We start from the raw sequence: 16,850 nt of genomic DNA, 5'->3' as shown, positions 1-16,850 counted from the left end.
TACAGCACTCTACCCAGGGGGGCAGCTTGAGACTCTGTCTCAAATAAAAAAAGAAGCTGCACTCATGTACAAAGCTTGCGAAGATTTTCAGAACCCAACTTAATAAGAATTTAAGTGTTAGAGACCGTCTTGTCTATTCTTGGCTATTCTGGTTCCCATGCATTTCTATATGAATTTTAGGGTCAGCTTATCAATTTCTTCAAAAAGGGCTGCCCTAATTTCGATGAAGATTGTGTTGAATTCGTAGGTAAATTTGGGAAGAACTTTCATCCTAACATTAAGTCTTCTAATCCATGAACACAGGATGCCTTTGCATTTACATGGGTCTCTTTAATCTCTTTCAACAATGTTCTACAGTTTCTAGTGCACAAATCTTATACTTCATCTGTAAAATGTATTCATAAGTAATTTCTTCTTCTTAATCCTACCATACGTGAAATTGTCTTAATTTCATTTTTTAATTGTTCAATTTTGGATTCATTTTTTTGTATCGCTCTTACATCATGAAAGCTTGCTGAACATGGTTATCAGCTGTGAGATTTTCTATATTTAAGATCAAGTCATCAGCAAAGGCAGAATTTGGCTTCTTCCTTTCCAATCTAAATGCCTTTTTTTTCCTTGCCCAATCACTAAAACTTCCAGTACATTACTGAATTAAAGTGGTAAGAGTGGACATCTTTTTCTCGTACCAAATCTTAGAAGGAAAATCTTTTTTTCTTTACCACTTAAGTATGATATAAACTTAAGTTTTTCATAGATATTCTCTAGCAGAAATTCCCTTTTATCCTAGTTGCAAATTCCCTTTTATCCTTATTTTTATCATGAAATGAAAGTATATTTGGTCAAATGTTTTACTGCATCTACTGAGATGGTCATATGGTTCCTACCCTTCATTTTCATTTTATTTTCTTTTAGAGACAGGTTCTCACTCTGTCACCCAGGCTAAGTACAGTGGCATGATCCCAATTCACTGCAATCTCAAACTCCTGGGCTCAAGTAATCCTCATGCCTCCCCCTCTCCAGTAGCTAGGACTATAGGAGCATGCTACTATGCCCAGCTAATATTTTTTATTTTTCATAGAGACTGGATCTCGCTATGTTGCCCAGGTTGGTCTCGAACTCTTGGCCACAAGTGACCCTCCTGCCTCAGATTCTCAAGTCCTCTGATTAAAAGGATGGGCCACCCCACAAGGCCCCTTTCATTTTATTATCATGTATTACACTGATTGACTTTCACAAACTGAGCCAACTTTGCATTCATGACATGATGGTGTATAAACTTTTTAATGTTTGTAGATGTGATATGGTAGCATTTTGTTGGAAATTTGGGGGCCTGTATTTATATAGGATATTAATCTGTGAAATTTTTCAGAAACAGCATTCCAATATCCATCTCCAGCTTGCTGGCTGTTATGAGGCACTTAGGTCTAAAGCAACAGCAGTGGTGCCTTCCTGGTCCTAAATGAAACTTTTTTTTTTTTTGAGATAGTCTCATTATGTCGCCCTCGGTAGAGTGCCATGGTGTGGTGTCACAGCTCATAGCAACCTCAAAGTCCTGGGCTTAAGTGATTCTCTTGCCTCAGCTTCCCTAGTAGCTGGGACTACAGACACCTGCCACAACGCTGGGCTATTTTTTTGTTTATTTGTTTGTTTAACTAAGTGGAGGCTCAGCACCTGTAGCATAGTGGTTGCGGCCCGGGCCAGCTAAACAGTGACAACTGCAACAAGCTCAGGCCGGGTTCAAACCCACCGGCCCTGGTGCAGCAGGTGGCCGGTGCCCTAACTGTTAGCGCTACAGGCACTGAGCCCTAAATTAAACTATTAATATATGTTTTAAATTTTGTGGTTCCAGGCTTGGCGCCCATAGCACAGTGGTTATGGCACCAGCCACATACACCGAGGCTGGCAGGTTCAAGCCCAGCCCAGGCCAGCAACTGCAACAAAAAATAACCAGGCACTGTGGCGGGCACCTGTAGCCCCAGCCTCAGGAGGCTGAGGCAAGAGAATCACTTAAGCCCAAGAGTTTGAGGTTGCTGTGAGATGTGACGCCACGACACTCTACCCAGGGTGACACAGTGAGACTCTGTCTCAAAAATAAAAAAGGCTCGGCACCTGTAGCTCAAGCAGCTAAGGTGCCAGCCACATACAACAGAGCTGGTGGGTTTGAATCCAGCCCGGGCCTACCAAACAGCAATGACAACTACAACCAAAGAATAACCGGGCGTTGTGCTGTAGTCCCAGCTACTTGGGAGGCCGAGGCAAGAGAATCGCTTAAGCCCAGGAGTTGGAGGTTGCTGTGAGCTGTGATGCCACAGCACTCTACCCAAGGCAACAGCTTGAGGCTCTGTCTCAAAAAAATAAAAAAATAAAAAAGTTTAGTGGTTCTAGCAGTGTCCTCATACACAAAAGGTCCCAACGTTCTAGGCATCATTCCTGCTTCCCTAGCCCATCTAATGTTTTCTTCTAACCTCTTACACGCTATACTGTTTCCTTTAAAATGTCTAGGTTTCTGTTCCCTGACAAAGATCTAAACAGAAAAAAAGAGAAATTAACTTAAGACAAAGAGGGGCTCTAAAAGAAATGACTTCTGAAAAGGGAAAGTACAGCATTCGTGAAATTTAAACAAGAACAAAACACTATAAAGAAATATTAAGAGAATAAAAAGCTATTAAAAATGTAAAATATGATCACAAAAACTGGAAGGTAAAATTAAGAACATCTTTCAGTAGAGAAAAAATATTAAAAAAGGTTAAGAAAACCAGAGGATCAATGTAAAAGGTCTAGCATTTAAATAATAGGAGTCTCAGAAAGTAATAAAAAAGGAGAAAATCATCAATAAAATAATTCAAGAACATTTCCAAGAACTAGAGGACATAAATTTCTAGACCAAAAAAAAAAAAAAAAGTTCAAAAAAATGACTGAGACAATGGATGAAAAGAGATCCCACACCAAGAAGCATTCTTGCGAAACTTCAGAACTGAAACAAAAGAAGATCTCTCAAGCTTTTAAATTTTTCATTTATTAGTACTTCTACAGTATCAATGAAAGAAAACTATAGGACTACCTGCCGTCAAACTCCCAAGAAAGTATCTTTTACAACCAGAATTCTATACCCAAACTCTCAACGCTTACAGTGCCACTGGACTAGGAAAGAGCACCAGGCTCCAAAGTTCTTTAATAAAATAAAACTAATAGAAAGTCTAATGATTTTAAATAACTTTATATTTTAACAATTGGCATAGAGTCCTTCCATATAATTATACAAAACTAAGTGGGGGGCTCAGCACCTGTAGCACAGTGGTTGCGGCACCAGCCACACACACAGAGGCTGGCGGGTTCAAGCCTGACCCGGGACAGCTAAACAACAATGCCAATTGCAACAACAACAACAAAAAACAAGGGTGCGTGTAGTCCCAGCTACTTGAGAGGCTGAGGCCAGAGAATTGCTTAAGCCCAAGAGTTTGAGGTTTCTGTGAGCTGTGATGCCCAGCACTCTACCAAGGGCGATATAATGAGACTGTCTCAAAAAAAAAAAAGAAAAGTAAACTAAGTGGGGGAAAATACCGCTTTTACAGATGATCAAAAGGCAGGATAAGGAAGAAAAACTAGTCACAGAATACTATTGAGTTCTGGTTCATATGGTTTATATTACATTAAGTTTAAACTGTATTTTCACGTCATATTAGTAAGTTTCTGCTACAACATAATACAAATGTTTCTGAAAACTCTTGCATTCTGCACATTTTAAAAACAACAGAGCAAAAGTAAAAAATAATTTCAGAATAGACGCTCAAAACCTACACAGCTCTGAAACCAGAGCACCAGCAATAACATAAACAACAATTAGTAACAAGAGATACCTGGACAGGGCAGGCAGTTTGTTGTGGACAGAAGTGCCCCAAGAGATGCTTTCAGCTGCATAAAACAGCAGAAACAGAGTTTCAGGAATTGAGACAAGAGAGATAGGAACAGAGGTCTGACACCAGAGTAAGACTGGCTACAGGAACAAGGCTAGACATGCATCTCGCTGGGGGAGAGAACCCGGGCACAGGCATTTAATTTTCTTAAAATAAAATTGAAAGCAGAGCAGACGGCTTTCTTTCTTCCTTCAGATTACTGTACTCTTGCTACCCTGACTTCTCTTTACTAGGAAAACGTACATGCATCAATGCAACTTCCAATTATATATATATGTGTGTTTTGTTTTGTTTTTTTAGTTTTTGGCCAGGGCTGGGTTTGAACCCACCACCTCCGGCATATGAGGCCGGCACCCTACCTCCGTTGAGCTACAGGCACCGCCAATTAGACTCCTTAGATTCCTACTTACTTCCCAATACATGGCTCAGATATCACCCTCCTGATTCCCCTGGGAAGTCTTTCAAAATTTCACTTTTGAAAAGATCCGTTTCTCCATATTACTAAACACATACTGTCATAGCAGTTAATATGTTTTATGAGTGTATTACTACATTTACAGCATTACAATTCTATAGTGTTGCTTTGCCTTCCCCACTAGACTGCAAGCAACTTCACAATGAGGACTGAGTATCTCCTCTCTATTCCCAGCACCTGGTTCAAGACCATGGTTACCTGTTCCATAAAACAGTTCAGAAAAAATACGAAAGAGCATTTCTGTCATGAATAGTCAAGATTTGTTTAGAGGTTTTAGTTTCTTTTAAGTTATTAAGGCATGGAATAAGTTGGGAAAGGAGGTTTATAAAAAGGAACAAAAGATAAAAGGTCTCTTTAATTCATTTTCACATTTTCATTAGCAAATGAAGCCCTCAGTATTTCAAACAGCTCTTTCTTTCTTTCTTTTTTTTTTTTTTTTTGCAGTTTTTGGCTGGGGCTGGGTTTGAACCTGCCCTGCTACCTCCGGCATATGGGGCCAGCGCCCTACTCCTTTGAGCCATAGGCACTGCCCCTCAAAAAACTGTTTCAATTACACACACACCTCCAACCAATCCCAAATTACCTCCCTGGAGGCTATGAAATAGTGTGAAAAACATACATCTAGTACCATTTCCAAAAGTAGCACCCAAAGGGACCTGAAAATCAACTCCCCTTTGTAAGCCTTCAGGTCCCCAGCAGAGAGGACAGTGAGCTGAGAGCCTGCCCTGGCTCCACAAATCAGAATAATACCTGTATAACAACTGTTCAAAATTAGCTGGTTAGATCAGATGATCCAGGAAAGGTGCTATAATTCTATAACTATCAATAAATCCAAATGAAGCGAAGGCAAAAAAGTAAATTTAAAAAGGATCAAGTAAGTAGATTAGCTAAGGAAAGCCTCATTTACCACCTAGGTCTATCCCAAACTATCAGCAGAAAACTAAAATTATCTATGACCAGAGTGGAATCTATTCACTCCTTTACAACTAATGAGCATAACAATAAAAATGAAGTAGAACTAAGTTATTAAGTATGAACTATCCAATTTCCTTAAGGGCTCCATTTGACAGTTGACATCTCTTGACATTTCACTCTGGCAATTCTTGCTTTATTTTTACTGTGAAGATACAGCCTCATTCTTTCAAATGCATGTTTTAGCTTGTGATTATGTTTTGAAATTTTTTTAGAGCAATTTTTGTGGTATCCTGGGTAAGTTAAAACCTCATGTCATTTTTGAATGTGAGTTCCACCGTGGAACTAATGCAACACAGACCGATGGAAGTATCAATGAAGGGTGGAAGGATGTGCCTGAAGAATGCATAGTACACCTCACTGGTTTGAGAAGTTCTGTTCTGGTGATTTTAAATTGAAAATGAGCCACACGAGTGACCTGAGACCAAGGTGGATGATGATGAGCGGGAAGCTGTAGTGGAAGAGAATCCATCTCGATCTACATGTGAATTAGCAGTAAGGCTGGATGTTACTGTTACTATTCCGACAACACTGGACTATTTAAAACTAATCAGCAAGGAAAAGAAGCTGGATGGGCAGGATCTGCATGAACCAGCCTCATAAGAGACATCGACTTGAAGCTTGCCTTTCTTTGTTGTCATGACACAAAGGGGAACCATTTCTATAACATGTTGTTGCATGAGATGAGAAATGGACTTTCTCTGATAAATGCAAGCATTTGACCCAATGGTTACATAAAGAGCCAAAACACAGCTCAAAACCAAATATTCATCAAAAAAGGGGTGATGGTGCTGTTTGGTGGCCCAGGGCTGGTATTATCCACTTCATGAAACCTGGTCAACCAATTATAGTGGACACCTACTGCAACTGGTCAACCAATTATAGCAGATACCTACTGCAACCAACCGGATGACATGATGAGGATGCTTGCCACTAAGGAGCTCAGCCTGGACCACAGAAACAGGACAATCCTCTTACAAGACAACACTCTACCACAAAAAAAATGCTGCTCCAACTCCAGAAGCTGAACTTGGAAATTTTCTGTCATCCACCGTATTCACCAGACCTTGTACTAACTGACTTCTTCTTCCAGGCTTTGGACCTCTTCTTACAAGGGAAAGTATTCAGTTCTCAACAAGCTGTGGGAAAGAAAATGCCTTTTGCATCACCATTTGCTCTCCAAGCTTCTTTGCTGCTGGCATACGCAAGCTACCACTGAGATGGCAAAACTGTGTCAACAGTTCAGGTGCATACTTTAACTGTACTGCTTGCTTCCTGTTTAAGATATAGTAAATTAAACTTTTTATTCTAAATTAGACATTTAATATTTTACAACCTAATAGAAATTATTATATTCCTCCAAAGAGGAAATGGATACCCATCCACTGCTGGTGGTATCATTTTAAAATTGCACATGAACTTTATGGACATCCTGTATTTAATCAGTAATTGAGGTGACATTTAACCAAAGGAAAAAACCTGATCTTGTCAGCAAGAGAAAAGGCTACTGGACAATAACAGCCTTCCATAGCCTCTAACAAATTGGTTAGTCAGTCACTGCAAAGCCTATTTCCTCGGTCAAAGCAAACTAAATGGCCAACAAAGGCTATCTTGACAGATCTTTAAAATGTGCTAAATGATGTTATAATACACATTTAATGACATATAAAGATGTTCAAAAACAGGGTTGCATGAGAAAAAGTTACCTTTACCAATAACGTGGCTATGAATCTCCAGAGTCTTTATTTTTAAGAGAACTAAGAGCAATTTTAATTTTCTTCTCGGTGTTTATCTGTGTTTTCTCATTTCAATAATGAACATTTCCTGTGTAACAAAAATTTAATTTTTAAAACTTCTCCAAATCACAGCCAGAGCATAATCTCCTTACCACAAAGATACAATGAAAAAAAGAGGGCTAAAACTCTAATTAGGAGGCTCAGTGCCCATAGCTCAGTGGTTAGGGCACCAGCCATACACAGGGGCTGGTGGGTTCGAGCCCAGCCCATGCCTGCTAAACAACAGTGACAACAACAACAAAAAAATAATTGGGCATTGTGGCGGGAGCCTGTAGTCCCAGCTAACTGGGAGGCAGAGGCAAGAGAATCGCTTAAGCACAAGCAAGAGTTTGAGGTTGCTGTGAGAGGTAGCAGCACTCTACAGAGGGCGACATAGTGAGACTCTATCTAAAAAAAAAACAAACTTTAATTAGGAACCTTCCTTGGATCCTAGAAACAGTTGTACCAATTGACATGTGGGGCCCATTCTCACCATATGGGCACAAAACAGATCTATACCGATGATCTAAAAGTCTAAAGATCCCTAATTCAGGTATATCAGAGGTGTTGTCACCTGCACAAGTGACAGAACAAACATAACCAGCAACTATGAGAGGAAAAAGAAAGACTCAACATATTCTACTTGATTTTTTTTTTTTGCAGTTTCTGGCTGGGGCTGGGTTTGAACCCACCACCTCCAGCATATGGGGCCGGCACCCTACCCCTTTGAGCCACAGGCGCTGCCCAACATATTCTAAAAGTGCCTTCCTGGCATTTTCTTAGTTATTGTGTTAAGACATTTATATTCTACATTTACTAAGTTGTAAGATGAACCGCAGGTGTGATCCCACCAATCACCCTCCCTCCGCCCTCCTCCCACAGTCTGAGTCTCTTAACTCTTCCTAAGATTCAGGTAGCTACTACTCACTCTTTATCCCAATTAGACAGATAAGGAAACAAAGACTCAAAGACTTAAAAAGTACCTGCTCAGTCGCAAGAAGGAAGTTGCAACTCCTCAAGAAGTGCTTTGCTTAATGCCACCCTATCTCGGGCTTCTGTTCTCTACACTGTCCCATTTCATATTTGTTAGCAGCATTATCAGTGTCTTTGTGCAGGTATTTTTTTTTAATAGAAGGAGTCTCACTATGTTGCCTAGTCTACTCTAAAACTCTCAAGCAACACCTCTGGCCTTGGCCTCCCAAAATACTGAGATTGCAGATGTGAGCCACGGTGCTGGCCTATACAGTTTATGAAAACACACAAATTCAAATTTCCCATTAGAAATTTTCGTACTAGGCTGCACATAGTTGCTCACCCTTCAGGTTAAGAGTTAGGGACCAACTTAGGCAAAAAAGTAAAACACCATCTCTAAAAAAAAAAAATTTTGTTTTTAATTAGCTGGGCATAGTGGTATGCACCCATAGTCCCAGCTATTCAGGAGGCTGAGGCAAGAGAGATCATTTGAGCCCAGGAGTCTGAGGTTACAGTGAGCTATGATGCCACCATTGCATTCCAGGCTAAGCAAGAGAGCAGAATCAGAAGTTTCCTGACTGAAAGCTATAACCCAGTTACAACCTAAGAATAGGGGGAAGGGGGAAAGGGAGGGGAGGAAGGGGGGAGGTGGGCAGAGGGAGGGAGATTGGTGGGATTACACCTGCGGTGCATCTTACAAGGGTATATGTGAAACTTAGTAAATGTCTTAGCACAATAACTAAGAAAATGCCAGGAAGGCTATGTTAACCAGTGTGATAAAAATGTGTCAAACGGTCTATGAAACCAGCTTATGGTGCCCCATAATCGCATTAATGTACACAGCTATGATTTAATAAAAAAAAAAAAAAAGAAGTTTCCTTACTAACGCATTGGTAAATCAAAATCAAAGGAACACTGGAACACTGCTTTCTCTCAAAGGAATATACTATGGAGGCTTAATCCCTTAACCTCAAATCCATTCTCCTCAAAGCTGCAATGCTTGGAGATGGAAGTACTAAGTCTACATAGTAGACTTACTTTCATATGTACCATGAAAAAGCACAATTGACATTAAACTTTAATATTCTATTTGGAGAAAAGAAGCCTTTTATTTTTCATAAAGTATTTCCGAGTTGAGCACAATGGCTCATACCTATAATGCTAGTACATTGGGAGGACTAGAAGGAAGACTGTTTAAGGCCAGGAGTTCAAGACCGACCCAAATAAGAATGAGAACCCTATCTGTACAAAAATTAGAAAAATTAGCTGAGTATGGTGGTGCCTGCATAAAGTCCAGCAACAGGGGGAGACTGAGGCAGGTGGCTTGCTTAAGCCCAGGAGTTTGAAGTTATAATGAGCTAAGATCATGCCGCTGTACTCTAGCCCAGACCCTGTCTTAAAAAAAAAAAAAAAAAAAAACAGAAAGAGGGTTATTTTAAAAAGCACTGTTTTTAAAAAGTAAGCTTTTTACTAAATAAAAACTTTTATGTGCTATTGTTGTGCCCAGATCTTGAAATCCCCCACAAAGACCACCAGGGAGCCGAGTCTGATGCCAAAGCAAAAGGGCCGTTTATTGCAAGTTCGAACTTGGGCTCCCGGGGTCTCCGCTACAACGGATCCGGGTCAGGAGCCCCAAGCTAGGAGCCCCAAGCTCTGGAACAGGGGGGTTTTATGGTCCTGAGCAGCGGATGGGCGTGCACAGCTTGAAACAAAGGGAGCACTTCTGGATTGGTCAGGTGGGGGGGGGGGGTCCCTGATTAGTGGGCAGTTGTCTCATAATTTCGGGGAATTGCCTGGGCTTGCCTGGAAAGTTAAACTTACTGAATGAAATGGTGGGGGGGAGCGAAACTTAACTCCTAAGATGGCGCTGGTCTGGTTCTTTCACTATCTCAAAAATTAATTTGAAAACACTTGCGTTGAGACCTAGTATCTATTATGTATTAGTGTTTCGTAGGGTATCCTTTTAAAATTTCTTTTTAATAAGGGGACAATAAATTCACTTGTTGAGTATATCAAATTCTACAGTATCGGGTGGCACCTATGGCTCAGTGAGTAGGGCGCCAGCCTCATATACCAAGGGTGGCAGGTTCAAACCCAGCGCCGGCCGAACTGCAACAAAAAAATAGCCAGGTGTTGCAAGACATGATTGCAAGAGGGACTTTACCTAACAATTGCAATCAGTGTAACTGGCTTATTGTACCCTCAATGAATCCCCAACAATAAAAAAAAAAAATAGCCAGGTGTTGTAACGGGCACCTGTAGTCCCAACTACTCGGGAGGTTGAAGCAAGAGAATCCTAAACTGAAGAGCTGGAGGTTGCTGTGAGCTGTGACACCACAGTGCTTTACCAAGGACGACAAAGTGAGACTGTCTCTTAAAAAAACAAAAATTCTACAGTATCTGTTAGCTATATATTAGTATAATCCTATCACCATTTTCCTAATTAACTCATAGTTCTCACAAAGAGAACTTCTCCAGTTTTAATATCTATCATAAACCAAATAAGGAATAAAAGACAACTTGTAGAATCTGAGATGTCAATTTAAAAGTATAAACTCACACTCTTTTTTATGCAGTTCCCGAGTTCTAAAACCTCCAATGTTTATCAACTCATTTGGTGGCAGAAACTGACCCGAATGGACATGAGGCTGTCAGTGTGTCTTCCTCCACTTCACTATGACTATAAATACCTTACCCTGCAGAAATGTTTCCTGATGGAAAGCTACTCTAGACCCAACTGCGGGTTATCATATACAGTATGTGATTCATATTACCTTCTTAAATTTGCAATTGCTTTTACTTCCAAAGCACATTTAGCTACCAGGGTTTTACAGAAAAGACTGTGAACCTATCTCGCTGAAGGGGCAAAAAATGTACAAATCTACAAATCTATTGAAGATTGATGAACATATTTAATTTTCTGTTTTCCCACAGTTAATAGTCAAAATCCGAAATAAGTCATTTTTTCTTTACTTTTTGTTTACAGTGTTAACTGATGGTACTCATCACCAGTTTTGGAAACTGTTCCCCCAAAAAACCTTCCAGTAAAACATAATTAAGCTTGCGTTGACTCAGAGTAACTGTATGTTAGATCTGAGATCTCTTTCCCTGTGGATCCTGCATGGAAGCTATTGCCAAATTCTCTCCAGCAGAACTAAGGGTCTCTATGAATTCTTCTATCTTTCAAGTATATCTAGTGTGCTAAAAAAACAAAAAGAAACTAAGTAATTTTAGAATCTGTAATTCTCTCAAGACTGATTTCTTGGGCGGCACCTGTGGCTCAGTCGGTAAGGCGCAGGCCCCATATACTGAGGGTGGCGAGTTCAAACCCGGCCCCGGCCAAACTGCAACCAATAGCCGGGCGTTGTGGTAGGCGCCTGTAGTCCCAGCTACTCGGGAGGCTGAGGCAAGAGAATCGCTTACGCCCAGGAGTTGGAGGTTGCTGTGAGCTGTGTGAGGCCACGGCACTCTACCAAGGGCCATAAAGTGAGACTCTGTCTCTACAAAAAAAAAAAAGACTGATTTCTTAATCTAGAACTACCTGTATGATGATTATATTTAATTAAAAACACTCAGGCCTCAAATAAAAAATTGAAAACATAAAATTATTTTTAAAACAAATACAAAAGTTAAATGGACCCAAACAGATAAGAAAACATTTCTTCCTTTTAATCTGCAAAATTATACTCCAATTATTGCTAAAAAAATAACTAATTTCCAAAATGATGGGTTACTAAGCACACAGGCCTTAGCCTCCCCACCAGACTCTGATAAAAAGGCAGTGAAATAACTAACATAGAATAAACCCACACCACCAAAGTCAACAGAAAAGGAAATGTTAACAGATATTTCAACACATTTCTAGAAGATTAGTTTAGATAAAAGTACACAAAACAAGCACCCAGGAGGTTGCAGGGGAAAGTGAGGCAAGCCTAATGTAGAGGAATTAACTGATAGAACAGCTTGGCACTTGGCCCTCTGCATAGCTTAACTACAAAGTTCACCAACAAGTTGGTAATAGCACATTCCACTGAAAAACAAACAGGCAATAATACTCAAGTACTACCTAGTCCTTCCTTTGCAAATGAAGGCAAACTCTACATGGCAAAAACCAGCATTAAGGAAAAGAACACGTAGGCTCGTAGCTCATTCAGTAGGGCGCCACAGCCGTATACACAGAGGCTGGCAGGTTGGAGCCTGGCCTGGGCCTGCTAAACAACAATAACAACTGCAACCAAAAAATAGCAGGAGGTTGTGGTGGGCACCTGTAGTCCCAGCTACTTGGTAGGCTGAAGCAAGAGAATCGCTTAAGCCCAAGAGCTGGAGTTTGCTGTGAGCTGCACTGTCACAGCACTCTACCTAAGGTGACATAGTGAGACTGTCAAGAAAGAAGAGGAGAGGAGAGGAGGGGAGGGGAGGGGAGGGGAGGGGAGGGGAGGGGAGGGGAGGGAGAGGAGAGGAGAGGAGAGGAGAGGAGAGGAGAGGAGAGGAGAGGAGAGGAGAGGAGAGGAGAGGAGAGGAGAGGAGAGGAGAGGAGAACAGGTAGAGACTAACAGAAGTTTAAAGAGAACACTAAAAGCCTTCAGGGAGGGAGAAAATCACCAACAAAAGAAAATAACTGGCATTACTAAAACAAACAGGGTTAAAAACCCTGGATGCCAGGAAATACTGGAGCAAAACACTTTACAGGTTCTGAAAAAAATGTTAAACTAGTATTCTATACCTAGCCTGACTTTTAATCAAATATGATTAAAAATAAACAAAGTTATTTTCAGACTCACAGAACTGAGAAAGTTTATCTTCTGCCACCCTTTCTGAATAAGCTACTTAAGGATATTCTCCAATAAAATGAAGGAGGAAATCAAGGAAAGAGAAAATATCTGATCAAAGATAAAACAGTCTGTAGACCAAATAAATTTCAGGATGTCAGGGCAAAGACTATCTAAAGAGCAGAGAACTCCAAAGAAGAAAGTAATAGACATTATGATTAGATACCTTCAAAAAGTTTACAGATTTGCTGAAGTTAAATTTTTCTTACAAGAAAAATAAAAGGCCATTTAGAAACAAATTATACATGGAAAGTCACAATTCAAATGCAAAGCAAACTAAAATGTTATGAGGAATTGATGGTATGTTAGAAAAGAGAATACATCTAACCCCAATAATAGGAATACACATACAAGTAGCACAAAACCTAAGAAAAATATAATCCCAGAACACTACTTAATACATCAGAATATTTTCAAATGTCGACTCTTCAGACATGCCTTCTTTAATCACACTATCCCCTTCACCCAAGCATCTGCTACTACTTAAATTATATCACATACTTTATTTCACTGATTCTATTTCACACACATTCTCACTTTTTAACCCTCCTAACACCAGCACACATTTTACAATCCATACACTTACAAGTATTGTCAGCCAGGTGGCAGCCTTGTTACTGTGTGAAAAACCTTCATGGCTAACTCCTAGAAAGATTAAATTAATAAAAGCACCAGTACCAAAACGCTTCAGACCACACAAACCATTTATTTGCTTGTTGGAATGTATCTCAGCATCACAGAACAGACATTTATTTTTTATTTTTGTATCCTCTACACACAGAACAGTAACTTGTACATACCAGATACTTGATCTGTGTTACATTTTAACATCTCCGAAATCAGGATGGGTCCAGCAGGATGGGCCCTCATGTTGCTAATAATAGCAACTCTTACAAGCAAATGTCATCTAAGATTTGAAGAAATTCAGCAGTAAAAAATTGGAGGGAGATGAAGTGTGAGTGATTGACCCCTCCTTCATTTCAAAGTGGATCCCAAGAATTAGTAAATCCAGGAAACAGAAACATAAGCTCAATATTATTTGAGTTATAGAATTAAATATTCCAGGAAATAAAAATAAGAAGGGATAATTATGATTGTCTCCAGGAAAAGAGCAGTACACTTTTCATTTTTCACTAAAAGCCATGTTTACCACATGCACGTAAAACCGTTTTTAAAATATTTGATAAGGAAGGGTAAGTGGAAAAACACACACACACACACACCAAATCACATAGGTACTGGGACAGAGACATTCACACAGATACAGACAGAAAAACGCCCAGGGGAAATCAGAGTCAAAGCCAGAATAAGGCCCCTCTAGAACTTTCAACTCGCAGTGACAACGGACACCATGAATGCAGTATCGAAACATTAGCAAATCTCTAAAGCATGACTTCAATACTTGCTGCCTAAGATGACAATTACGCCATTTCTGCTTATCAGAAAGTCTAGGAAAGGTCAGCAAAGATGTGCGAGTTTATCCTGTTGCCCTGGACTGAAAACTCACACCCCCTTAGGTGAAATGATAATCACAAGCTCTCCCTCGATGAAATACTCAACATTTGCTTACTGTCAGCAAAAGGACAGGCGTGGGGACTAAGCACCCTCTACCCGACCGACTCTATTCCCGGGAGGTAAATGCTGGGAGGGGGATTGCTGCCCGAGGGGTGATTCGTGACTCGAAGATCGGTGGTCAAGACGTGCACAAACCCAGCTTTCAGAATTCCATGCACAGAAGCACCCAAAGGCCGCGCGCCTGTCCTGGCAAAGAAGACAGGGCACCTTTCCCGAGAGCAACAAAAATATCTGAAAAACCTATCTCGTCTAGGGCAGGCAGGAGGAGCGCACTTCAAGCTCCTCCTCTCCCTCCCTGCCCAAGGCAGGCGCAGAACCGTCGCCAAGTGTCACAGGGCCGAAACTGAGCGCGCCAAAGCGGGACAGCCCTCCCTCCTCCCCACCACCTCCGGGACGCGGACGCTCGGAGCCGGTCCCTCCCCTTCCTCCCTCCGCCTGCTCAGAGCTCATTCATTCTTGAGGCGGGCAAACCGTCTTCCCATGCAGGCCATCCCGGCACCGCAAATCCGCCAGACGCTTTGTCTCGGGACGGCCGGAAACCAGGGCGCGCACTCCAGCGCGCGCTCGGGCTCCAGCACCACGCACCTGGGGCCTGCGGGGCCACCGCGCCACCTCTCCGCACGCGAAAGCCCTTCTGGATCCCCGGAGCCGGGGTCCGAAGCCAGCGCCCCTTCTTGGCTGCCCCAGGCGCGCAATTCCCGTGGGCCTGCTGGGTGTCCAGAACCTAGACGTGGGCATCACGGCTCCCCACTGCCACAACTCGAGCCGCCTCCGCCACCCCCGCCCAGCTATGAACCCTAGATTCTTTCCCCTTTCTGGAGATGGAGACCCTGTTCTTTCCCAAACACTCGGGCGTCCAGGCCCCAGCTCTCCCTCCCCGGGGTGCCTGTACTCTGCCCCTGCCCCTCCCGGCAGGCGCTAACGCGGCCGCCACCGACCACTCACTTGAGAAGCAGCTGGTCGTGCTCGGCCTTGAACTTGCCCAGCTCGATCTGCAGCTTGGCGCGCTCGCGGGCCGTGTCGTCCAGCGCGCGTCGCGCGTCGGCCAGCTCGGTCTCGTAGAGCGCCTTGAGGCCGGTGAGCTCGCGGCCGCGCACCTCCTCTCGCTCTGTCACCTGCAGCTGCAACGCGCTGTTCTCCGTCTCCAGGCTGCGCACCTTGTCGATGTACACCGCCAGCCGGTCGTTGAGCTCGCGCAGCTCCTCCTTCTCCTGCAGCCGCGACAGCCGCGTGGGGCTCAGCGGCGTGGAGGGGCCGCCAGTGCGGCTGCCGGTCCGCGGCGGAACGGGGGTCGCGGTCGCCATGGCGGGCGGCGGGGAGTGGGGCGGCGAGGCCGCGGGCAGCCCTAGGACGAAACGGGGACCGAAGGCACAAACCGGCGACCTGCGCTCGCACGCAGAGGCCGGCAACGGGAGGAGCGGAGAAGCACCTGGGATGGCGGGAACGGGGCTACAGCACAAAGGGCAAAGCAGGAGGACTGCGAATCAATCAACCGATCGTAAAATGTCCTTTGTAAGAGAACACACACACAGACACACGCGCGCGGGAAGATGCGAGGCGAGGGTGACCGAGAAGGGTGCGCGCCGCCGCCGCGGAGTCTCCGGTCCTCAGCACTTTGTTTCCTCTCAGGCTGCGCCGAGCCGCGGGCTGTGGAGAGGAGGGCCGCGAGGGGCGGGCTGGAGTCGGGCCGCGGGGGGCGGAGGTGGAGCGGGCTGCCGCGCCGCACACCCCAACATGGCGGGCGCGCGCACGTGACCGCCACCGGCCAATGAGGAGCGGCCTGCGCGCTCCTGCAGCTGAGGGGCCGGGCCTGTGAATTTAAAATCAAGCCCTGAGGCAACCGTCAGAGCAGCGCGCGGGGCTGGGCGTGGCCCGGTCGGAACCCAGGGCAAGTAGGGAGGGGCGCCCGGGACCGCTGTCATGCTGCCGGAGCCCAGAGCCCTTCGGGCCCTCCTGCGGCCCCGTGGGGACCCCCTAGAGGGGCCCGGCCTGCGAGTGGCGGGAAGGAGCCCGGAGGTTTCCGGGGCGGGTCCACGCCGCGGTCCACACCCGGCGGTTCAGGGAAATTCAAAAGTAAACGTCCCGAACAGCCAGTGGCGAAACTTGCCGTGGCCTGGAGGACCGCGGTGTTGTAACCTGATCCCTCGCCTCGCGGGATGGCTCGGGGAACTGGCCTCCTGGCCCTGGGCCCCGGCCCCCGTGGAGTTACGTAATGGGCCCGGAGTCTGAAGTTCAAAGCTCGCCGCTTGCTAGTTCCCAGCGCAAGTCTGTACGTTTGTCTAGGGTGGAAAACGGTGTTATTAAAACGCCCCCCTCAATGAGATGGAGAGAATGT

The 16,850-nt window shown here is 43.8% G+C and overlaps 1 protein-coding gene across 1 annotated transcript in view; it reads right to left on the bottom strand.

The window, feature by feature from the left end:
* LMNB1 (lamin B1) overlaps window positions 1–16,168 on the bottom strand; it is a 57,961-nt gene extending 41,793 nt beyond the window's left edge. Inside the window, exon 1 of the mRNA XM_053566086.1 lies at window positions 15,461–16,168. Coding sequence (XP_053422061.1) covers window positions 15,461–15,819 — 359 coding nt within the window. The 5' untranslated portion in view covers window positions 15,820–16,168. The remainder of the gene's footprint in view (window positions 1–15,460) is intronic.
* Between the last annotated feature and the right edge of the window lie 682 nt (window positions 16,169–16,850).

This window comes from Nycticebus coucang, chromosome 17 (assembly GCF_027406575.1).
Source record: "Nycticebus coucang isolate mNycCou1 chromosome 17, mNycCou1.pri, whole genome shotgun sequence".
Classification (NCBI taxonomy): domain Eukaryota; kingdom Metazoa; phylum Chordata; class Mammalia; order Primates; family Lorisidae; genus Nycticebus; species Nycticebus coucang.
The sequence above is the reverse complement of the archived record's forward strand: the minus strand, read 5'-3'. Positions and strand labels throughout refer to the sequence as shown.